This window comes from Ambystoma mexicanum, chromosome 4p, assembly GCF_040938575.1.
Source record: "Ambystoma mexicanum isolate Mex_15411 chromosome 4p, UKY_AmexF1_1, whole genome shotgun sequence".
In the NCBI taxonomy this organism is placed as follows: domain Eukaryota; kingdom Metazoa; phylum Chordata; class Amphibia; order Caudata; family Ambystomatidae; genus Ambystoma; species Ambystoma mexicanum.
In genome coordinates, this window is record NC_090927.1 from 170,926,629 (window position 1) to 170,937,047 (window position 10,419).

General features: G+C 48.4%; 1 protein-coding gene across 1 annotated transcript; it reads right to left on the reverse strand.

Annotated features, from left to right (window-relative positions):
• Positions 1-4,339: 4,339 nt before the first annotated feature.
• On the reverse strand, positions 4,340-4,792 carry LOC138452806 (protein LDOC1-like). Its single transcript, XM_069605147.1, has one exon. It carries the CDS (start codon positions 4,790-4,792, stop codon positions 4,340-4,342), a length of 453 nt encoding a protein of 150 aa, XP_069461248.1.
• Between the last annotated feature and the right edge of the window lie 5,627 nt (positions 4,793-10,419).

A 10,419-nucleotide genomic window follows, 5' to 3' on the forward strand; every position in this document is an offset into this window, starting at 1 on the left:
GGAAAAGGCAATCCAAAATACAGGCCGGGAATCTGGTACACGGGAGAGAAACAGCAGGAGGGATGCCAATGGCAAGGAAAAGGCAGGAAAAAGGAAGAAATAGGAAACACTAGAGAGCAGGGAAACAGGGCAAGAGAGAAAATGGGAAGGGGGGAGGGCTAGCAGGAACTGGAGGGAGAGCGAAGGGGGGAGCAAGCGAAGGCAAAGGAACAGAAGAAAGGAACACTGAGCAGGAAGAAAGGCGGAAAAGGAGAGGGGAAAGCCGGGACCCGATCCGGGACCGGGACCCCAACAAGAATACAATGGACGAGAAGGCAGGGAAGGCTGAAAACAAAACAGTACTAGCGGACAAAACCGGAAGCGTTGCGACGCGTCCGCAACCCGGAAGAAGCAGATTTTATGCTCCGGGCCGCGTCAGCGTGCAACAACTAGAACAGTGCTACAGGAGGGCGTGACGGGTAGGCAGCAGTGTGCGACGGGAATTAGCGTCCACGCCGCCAGCGGCTCCACAGGCACCACCCGCCTCGCGGCTTGACAGTATGCCCCCCCTAAAGTTCCCTCCCCCCGGTTTACCCAGATGAAAAAAATGAAACTTGCGCAGTAGGGAAGGGGCTGTAATATGTGAGATGGGTTCCCAGGTGTTCTCAGAGGAGGGGAAGCCTTTCCACTGTACCAAATATTCCAATCTGCCTCTGCGATACGTAGAGTCGCAGATCTGAGCTACCTCATATTCTTCCTGAGTGGAAGCCGAGGCATTGTGACTCTCTCCGCCTGAAGTTTCCAGGTGTCTACATGAAAGTTCTTTAGCTGTGAGGCATGAAAGACTGGATGGACCCTGTTGAGGCAGGTTGGAAGTTTTAAACGAAAAGCAACAGGGTTGATTTTCTGTACTATCTTGTAGGGCCCTAAGAACTTGGGGGATAACTTGGAAGGATGAGCCCATCGAGGTAAGTATCTTGTGGAAACCATTACTTTAGATCCCACTTCCCACCCAGGGACAGGTTGGCGGTGTTTATTGGCTTGACAACTGTAACGCTCTTGAGTTGCCCTAAGGCCTTCCCCCGCCTTCTTGTGTATTTCTCTAAGGAGAGTGAGTGAAGAATCTACTGATGGCAAGTCGATAGAAAGGCCGGAGACAGGAAGAATAGATCGAGGATGGTAGCCACAGGTACAGAAAAATGGACTAAACCCAAGAGCTGAGTGTACAGAATTATTATAGAAGAATTCTGCCAAAGACAATAACGAGTACCAGTTGTCCTGCTGGGAGTTGGTGAAGCACCTCAGGTACTGTTCAAGGGTTCTGTTAAGGCGTTCGGTCTGTCCGTTGGATTGTGGGTGAAAACCAGATGTGAGGGCTCTTTCGATACCCAGCCTATCACAGAGGGCTTTCCAGAAGCGGGAAGTGTATTGACTGCCCCTGTCTGAGATTATTTTCGTGGGCATTCCGTGTAACCTGAAGATATCCTGGAGAAACACTTCTGCCATTCTTGCTACTGTTGGGACACCGGGAAAAGGGGAGAAATGAGCCAACTTGGTGAATGAATCTATAACCACCATTATACACGTGCATCCCTGAGATAGAGGTAGATCCACAATGAAATCAGTTGAAATAGAGCTCCAGGGGCCATCCAGGACAGCACATGGTTCAAGCAATACGATCGGTCGGAGATGAGAAGATTTGCTTCGAAGACAGACAATACAAGACCGAACGTACCGATCAACGTCCTCTCTCATTCTTGGCCAGTAAAAGTGTCTTTGTAGGTACTCAAGAGTGCCTGTTCCGCCTCGATGACCCGCAAGTTTAGAGTCATGGCACCAGGTCAATGTCATGTTGCAAAAGGCAGGTGTGGGTAAGTATAGTTTACCCTTTACCAAGTAGAGACTGTCTCTGATTTCATACATCTGGTTCTTGGGATGTTTTTCAACCTCAAAACGACCTCCCGAATCCTCCTTTACCTGTCTGAGAAACGTGGAAATCACTCCGATGCTCTTGGTTAGGGAAAACATCCGTTCAGGAGGAGGCTCTGACTCCGGCAAATAATCACAACGACGGGATAGGGAGTCTGCCACTACATTCAATTTACCTGGTATGTATGTGATGTGGAAATCAAATTGGGCGAAGAAGTGAGCCCATCGAGCCTGTCGGGTGTTGTAACACTCGAATTGCCTCAGGACCTGCAGGTTCTTATGGTCGGTCCGAATGGTAAACGGATACCTGCCTCCCTGAAGGAGATGGTGCCATTCCACACAAGCAGATTTCTTGGCCAGCAATTCACGTTCAATGACAGAGTAGTTCCTTTGACTGACATTTAGGGTTTTCGAGAAATAAGCGACTGGATGTTCTACTCCCTGAATTTCTTGTAGGAGAACAGCGCCTATGGCGGCTGCTGAGGCGTCGGTTTCTAGGATAAAGGGCAGATTTTGATCTGGCTGTTGTAAGATGGGTGCTGCACAAAATGCTTCTTTAAGGTCTCCAAAACTGAGTTCCGCCTCAGCAGACTGTTTGAATCGTTCCGAAGACTTCTTGAGAAGTGTAGTAATGGGTATGATCTTTTTTAGAAAAATTTGGGATGAATCTCCAATAGAAATTGGCAAACCCAAGAACTTTTGGCTCTCTTTAACCGAAGTGGGTGATGGCCAATCTAGTATGTAAGACACCTTGTTGGGATCCATCGGGATTCCTTGATTAGACAGGATATACCACAAATAAGGGATGGACGAGGCAGAAAACACGCATTTGGCGAGTTTGACTGACAAGTGGTTGTCTCTAAGTCTTCGGAAGACCTCCTTGACATGCACTTCGTGTTCCTCAGGATTGTTGGTGTACACCAGGATATCGTCGAGATACACTTAAGTGGTTTGACATAACAGATTGGAAAATAGTCTGTCCATAAAACGTTGGAATACTGAAGGGGCGTTAACCAATCCGAACGGCATCACTTGGTACTCAAAGAGTCCAAACGGAGTCCCGAAGGAAGTCTTTCATTCGTCTCCTTTCTGTACGCGGAGAAGGTGGTAAGCATTCCTTAAATCAAGTTTGGTAAATATTGTGGCTCCATGGACTGCTTGTAGGATCTCAGTTATCAAAGGCATGGGATAACGATCTTTCACTGTGACCTTATTTAAGCCTCGATAGTCAATGCAGGGCCTTAATTCTTTGGATTCTTTCTTGGAAATGAAAAACATAGAGGCCCCTGCGGGGGACTTCGAAGGCCTTATGAGCCCATTGGCCATATGGCTGTCCAAATATTCTCTGAGGAATTGTTTCTCCTCCAATGAAAGCGAAAACATCCTGCAAAATGGCACCAGAGCTCCCAGAGTTAAGTCAATGCAACAATCCTCGGGTCGGTGTGGAGGTAGTTCGATGGGTTTCTTCTCTGAAACTACCTCAGTAAACTCCTTTAAGTAATGGGGCAAACAATGTACGGTCTTGGTCTCACAACTGTTCATAGTTTTAACAGTTACAAATTTGGGCTCGGGTAAACACTCTGACTTACAAAAGGGGGTCTGAAAATTCAGTAAGTTCTTCGTCCAGTCAATATTGGGGTTGTACTTGCGTAGCCAGCATATTCCCAAGATGATGGGGAAGTGAGCGGCTCTGATGATGTCAAAGATGATCTTTTCGGAGTGTTGTTGTATCGACAAGGTGAGTTCTTCGGTGGTGTGGGTGATCATTCCTGAGCTCAATGGTTCGCCATCCACCCCTTCTACCCAGTGAGTATCTATGAAATTGCCGGCTGCCCCACAATCAAGTAGAGCTAAGGTTGTCACTTCCGTTGCCTCCAATTTGAGAGTTACTGTGAGCACCATCAAACGTGAGTCCTCCGAAGTTTCTGATGAGGACACCGATAGAGGAGCATAAGGACTTGGACCAGCCCCTCGGTAGTGAGTCCCAACACTTACCAAGGGCGAGCGTTTCCCGACCTTCTGGGTGGAACATCCGGGCAATCCCATAGCATATGTGTGGATGCCCCGCAATACATGCACAGGCAGCCATCCCTGCACCGTTTGCGTTCCTCCGGTGTGAGCGGGGCTCGAGTTGTGCCAATTTGCATTGGTTCTTCCTTGGAGGTTCGTGGGAAGGGTACTGACGTGGACGGGTGAGTTTCCAAGAGAGGGGGTACATTTAACTTGGTTCTCTTTTTTTCCATGCGTTGTTCTGTCATTCTGAAGTCAATTCGGAGTGTAGCGGTCAGGAGCTCAGCAAAGGATACGGGCCTTTCAATCTGGGCTAGTTCATCTTTTAGGTCTTCTCTCAAACCTCGCCGTAAAATGGCATACTGTGCCTGCTCCTGCCAACCATCTTCAGCTGCCACTTGTTTAAAAGCTGTTATGTATGTCAGAAGATCCGAACTTCCTTGTCGGATATCAAGAAGATCTTCCGATGCCAAAAAAGTGCTTTCGGTACCAGGAAGGTCTGCTGCATCAAGGTCTTGAATGCATTGTAGTCCTGCAAAACTGGGTCAGGCTGGTTCACCAGTGGGGTGGCCCATGCCAGGGCGTTACCTGTCATATGGGTGATCATAAACCCCACCTTGGCATGGTCGGAGGCAAATGTTTGGGGGCGAAAAGAGAAGTGTAGATTGCAGGAGTCCAGGAATTCTTTGACCCTTTTAGGAGAGCCATCAAACTTGCCCGTCACTAAGGGAAGTGGTGGTAGGTCAGTAGAAGGTCGTTCCATCTCAGTCATGCGTTGCTGAAGGGTAGCATTAGCTGCCTGAAGATTCTGCATTTCCAAATTCAAACTCTGAACTGCGGCTACAAGTTCTTGTACTTGCTGCGGGGTGGCCATCTTGATCTCTATCTGGCGTCGCAAACTGTCACCATGAAATGTGATATCTTCGTCAGAGAACGTAGACTCCGAATCTCCTACCTCCCCTAACTCCTCACCTTTGTCCTTCTTCCTAGAACCCTTCTTTTCTGTTCTTCTTGATCGCTCCTTTTTTTTGCAGGTATGGACGGCCACGGAAAGATGCCACCGTGTCACCTAAAAAGGTGACCAGGGGCCCCCTCCCGGGAACGCCGAGAAAGGGGAAAAAGCCCTAAGGCACAAAAAAACCCCAAGCGATCTCAGTTTCTCTCTGGAGATGCGTAGACTGGCCACTCTTGAAGATGAGGCCGGACCAGAAGAGTAATCCAGCGAAGAATCAGTAGAAGCCCCAGAGGAGTGCAGTCCAATCGGTGTGTGGCTCGGTAATGGGAACCAGGCACGAGGAAATAGAACAAGGAGAAGATGGCAATCCAATATACAGGCCGGGATCTGGTACACGGAAGAGCAACAGCAGGAGGAATCCCAACGGGTAAGGAAAAGGCAATCCAAAATACAGGCCGGGAATCTGGTACATGGAAGAGCAACAGCAGGAGGAATCCCAACGGGTAAGGAAAAGGCAATCCAAAATACAGGCCGGGAATCTGGTACATGGGAGAGAAACAGCAGGATGGATGCCAACGGCAAGGAAAAGGCAGGAAAAAGGAAGAAATAGGAAACACTAGAGCGCAGGGAAACAGGGCAAGAGAGAAAATGGGAAGGGGGAGGGCTAGCAGGAACTGGAGGGAGAGCGAAGGGGGGAGCAAGCAAAGGCAAAGGAACAGAAGAAAGGAACATTCAGCAGGAAGAAAGGCGGAAAAGAAGAGGGGAAAGCCGGGACCCGATCGGGGACCGGGACCCTGACAAGAATACAACGGACGAGTAGGCAGAGAAGGCTCAAAGCAAAACAGTACTAGCGGACGAAACCGGAAGCGTTGCGACGGGTACGCAACCCGGAAGAAGCAGATTTTATGCTCCAGGCCGTGTCAGCGTGCAACAACTAGAACAGTGCTACAGGAGGGCGTGACGGATAGGCAGCCGTGTGCGACGGAAATTAGCATCCGCGCCGCCAGCAGCTCCACAGGTGCCACCCGCCTCGCGGCATGACACCTACTGCATAGGAGGGACCTGGTCTTCTTTGAAATCCGCATAATGCTTGGCATGAGTTCGGGCCTTTTCTAAGTGCTCTTTGGCTTCCTTCTGTACATTGATGAGAGATTCAATCCAGGAATCAACTGTAGGAACAGGTGTAGGATGTGGGAGGACGGAAGGTAGCACCGAAGGGTGAAATCCTTGGCTGCAAAAAAAGGGGCTAGTCTTGATAGCCGAGTGATCCGAATTGTTGTTGGCGATTTCCGACACAGGTATTAGAAGTGACCAATCGTCCTGGACCTTGGTAGTGAAGCAACGAAGATATTGTTCCAGGGTTTGATTCACACGTTCAGTGGCCCTATTGGTCTGTGGATGATACCCTAAAGAGAGGGCACATTGGATTAGTATCCGGCAAAGGTGTTTCCAAAATTGAGAGATGTATTGAGGCCCTCTGTCTGATATGATCTTGCAAGGGAGTCCATGAAGTCGGAATATGTGTTCCAGGAAGATTCCAGCAAGTTCTGAGGAAGATGGTAGTTTATATAATGGTGTAAAATGAGCCATATGAGTGAATACATCTATGGTGACCATGATAGTCGTGTACCCCCTGGAAGGTGGTAATTCCACAATGAAGTGCGTGGCAATAATCTCCCAGGGCCTTGTTGGTAGTGTGGGCTGAAGTAGGAGACCCGCCAGTCTTTTGTTATCATGTTTGTTTTGACTGCAGACTGCACAAGCTTGGATGTATATTCGTACGTCAGTCTTCATTCTCGGCCACCAAAATTGTATTTGTATTAGACGGAGGGTGTTTGTGATGCCACGATGTCCGGAGTGAAGGGTATCGTGGCAGAGGGTTTTTATGCTTTGCTGTAGTTTCTGTGTGGGGATGACTAGACTCTTGTCCTTGAAGAGATATCCGTCCTTTGTTCTCAGATTCCATTGATTCTTTCCTGAATATTCCTTCCATAGTTCAGAGGACTGGGTTTGTATCCGAACCTCGTTCAGGAGGCCCATTGCTTGAGCTACAAATATCGTATGGGGAAACATCTTAAGGAATGACCGGTCTTCAAGAGTTTCGTAGTCGGGATGTCGGGATAAGGCGTCAGCAATTATATTCTGTGTTCCAGGGACATGATGGATCTGGAACTGATACTGGGCAAAGAAGAAGGCCCATCGGGCTTGACGGCTATTTCTACATTCCAGAGCCTGTAAAACTTGAAGATTCCGATGGTCCGTGCGGACCTGGACAGGATGTTTTGCTCCTAGAAGTAGATGACGCCACTCTGTGAAGGCTTGACGGATGGCTAACAGTTCCTTTTCCAAAACAGAATAATGGGTCTCACTGGGAGTCAGTGTCCGTGAAAGATATGCAATGGGATGTTCCAGGCTGACCTCGAACTCCTGTTTTAGAACTGCTCCAATGGCATAGTTAGAGGCGTCTGTTTCCACTAGGAAAGGTCGATTGATGTCAGGTTGAGCCAGGATGGGAGCTTGTGTAAACTCTGTCTTCAACCGTTGTGATGCCTCCTTTTGGGCTGTTGTCCAAAGAAAGGGAATATCTTTTTTCAACAAGGCAATGATTGGTTGCACTATCTTGGAAAAGGAAGGTATGAATTTCCGGTAAAAGTTAACAAGCCCCAGGAAGGATTGGATTTGTTTCACGGTAGTCGGAACAGGCCAGGATAGTATGGCTTTTACCTTGGAGTGATCCATTCCAATATCTTCTGGGCTAAGGACAAATCCTAGGTAGTGAACAGTAGAGACATGGAAAAGACACTTCTCGGGTTTGGCCCGGAGCTTGTGTTCACGTAGCCATTGTAACATTGCCTTAACATGCTCCTCATGCTTAAGATGGTCCTTAGAGAATATTAAGATATCGTCCAGATACACTATGATGAAGAGGAACAACATATCTGAAAACACCCGATCCATGAAGCGTTGGAAGACCGCTGGGACATTTGCAAGTCCGAAGGGCATGACCAAGTACTCAAAGTGACCAAAGGGTGTTCAAAAGGCTGTCTTCCATTCGTCTCCTTCTCTAATATGGATCAGATGGTAGGCACCTCTGAAATCCAATTTAGTGAAGATTACGGCTCCTCTTACTGCTTCCAGGATGTCTGAGATCAAGGGAAATGGATAGCGATCTTTCAGGGTGCACTGATTTAAACCACGATAATCAAGACAAGGTCTGAGCTCATTGGTATCCTTTTTTGGAACAAAAAACAGTGAGACTCCGGCTGGAGATTTGGATGGTCGTATAGTGCCATTTTCAAGGTTAGTATCTAAGTATTCATGGAGGGCCCTTTTCTCAGGTTCGGATAAGATGAACATCCTTCCAAAGGGAATCACAGCTGAAGGTTCAGTATCAATAGCATAGTCTTCGGGTCTATGAGGAGGTAAAGCTTGAACTATAGCAGAAGAGAACACATCGGCGTATTCCTGATAGACTTTAGGAACCTGGATGATATTTGAGACTGTGAGCGGGCCTTGATGGTCTGCCGAGGTTCCTTCCGAAGGTGTCGGGGTGGAATCCAGGAGTAAGCAATGAGACATGCAATATTCTGAACCCAGGAACAAGGAACCTGCTGCCCAATTGATGTATGGGTTGTGTTTTTGAAGCCAGGGCATACCCAAAACCATTGGGTAATGGGCAGACTTTATGATGTCAAACCTTATCTTCTCTCGATGGTGGTTTATTGCGAGCTCAATTTCCTTGGTTTGAAGGGTTATGGGTCCTGAAGAAAGGGGTCTTCCATCGATTGCTTCTATAGGTTGCATACATATGGAATGTGGTGTTTAAAGACCCAATCTTGTTCTATGAGTATCCCCATGGCTCCACAATCCACCAATGCCAAAATGGGGTAGGTTTCCTTCTTGGATGGCGATAGAAAGGCCTGTAATATTACCAGATTGTTTTGTCCAGGAGAGTTCAAGGATGGAATAGATGTGGAGCAAACATCTCCCTCCTGAAACTGTGCTCCATCTAGGATTGGGAGCTGGCGTTACCCGAACGTCGTGGAGGGGCTAAGAGACACTCTCTCACTAAATGTTTGTCCGAGGCACAATACATGCATAACCCCGTATGGATCCTTCGCATTCTTTCTTGGGAAGATATGGGTCCACGAACAGCCCCTAGTTGCATGGGTTCAGGTTGGTTACTAGGGGCAGGAATAGAATCAAGCTTCGAGGAGGGCTCTACAGGGATTTTCTGGATGGGCATCTTGGTCTTCCTTTTCTCTGCCTTCCTTTCCTGAATGTGGAAGTCGATCTGCAGAGCGAGATCCATAAGGCTTGGAATGAACTTGGTCGAGCCACTCTGGCTAGTTCATCCTTGATGCCTTCATTCAGCCCTCTTCGAAAAAGAGTGAAGCAGGCTTCTGAGGACCAGTCTGCTTCTTTAGCCAATTGTTTAAAGCGAGTTACATTCGTAAGCATGTCCTGAGAGCCTTGTTGGAAATCGAGGAGACGTTCCTGAGCATTATAGACCTGTTCTGGGCGGTCAAACATGGTCTTAAGAGCCTGAGTGAATCCGTCATAGTCTTCCCGGAGGGCATCTCCGGCATTAACTAAAGGGGTGGCCCAGGTTAATGCATTCCCGGAGAGGTGCGAAATGATGAAGCCCACCTTAGCCCTGGAAGTAGAGAAATAATAGGGCTTGAAAGTAAAGTGGACTAAACAGGAGTCAAGGAATCCACGAAGGTCTTTGCAGACCCATCATATTTGTCAACAATGCCACCCAATAGTACGCTTTCTTTCGTAGCGGAGTCACGGGACAAGACTAATTGTTTTAATGCGGCATTCTCTGCCTTTAGATTTTGTACTTCGGTCATTAGTTCTTGCATGCCGCGCATAAGATCTTGAACGGCCGCCTCCATGTCCGTGTTGACTTCAGTTAGGTGGCATCTCAATCTGCCACAGGTTTCCCCCTTTCTCACCTGTGTTGGATGCTTGCTGGATTTCTTGGAAGGAGTCTTCTTGCGTACGGTTCGGGCTTTGTACAACCCTGTGCGCGCGTCTTCGGGTTCCAGCGTTCGTTCAGCGTTCTTCGTCCAGGGCCGATAGGAAACTCCAGGAAGTCCAGGAACGAAGGAGGAGTACTCGGAGGCGAGTACACGGATTCCGGGATACAGGATAAGGAGGAAGGGAAGATAGGAGGAAGAAGCGAGGTCCGGGAACCAGGAAGCAACAGAGTTCAGCGAAGGCGAACTACGGAGCACACGTCTATCCACAGCAATCAGTAGCGTTGAGACGCGTGGGCTGTAAGGGCGTGGCCTCTTTATAGAACGTGCTACGTCTGACGTAAAAGCTGGTAGACAGCGTTCTGTGTTTAAGGCCATGTTGGAAGTACAGCAGAGTGTAAGCCCCGATGTGTCAGGGACCAGGAGGTCCAAAAGGGGCACGTCCGACGGTTCATGACAAACAGGCTTGCGTCATGTCTGCGGACATGCAACATGTTCGCTGATTGGACGGCGAAGAGCGTGAAGCGCGTCAGATTTTCGGGAACGCCCAACATCTTGAAT

Excerpts from the sequence above, each read along its gene's own strand:
- LOC138452806 (XM_069605147.1), bottom strand. The coding sequence starts at position 4,792 with ATGGCCACCCCGCAGCAAGTACAAGAACTTGTAGCCGCAGTTCAGAGT.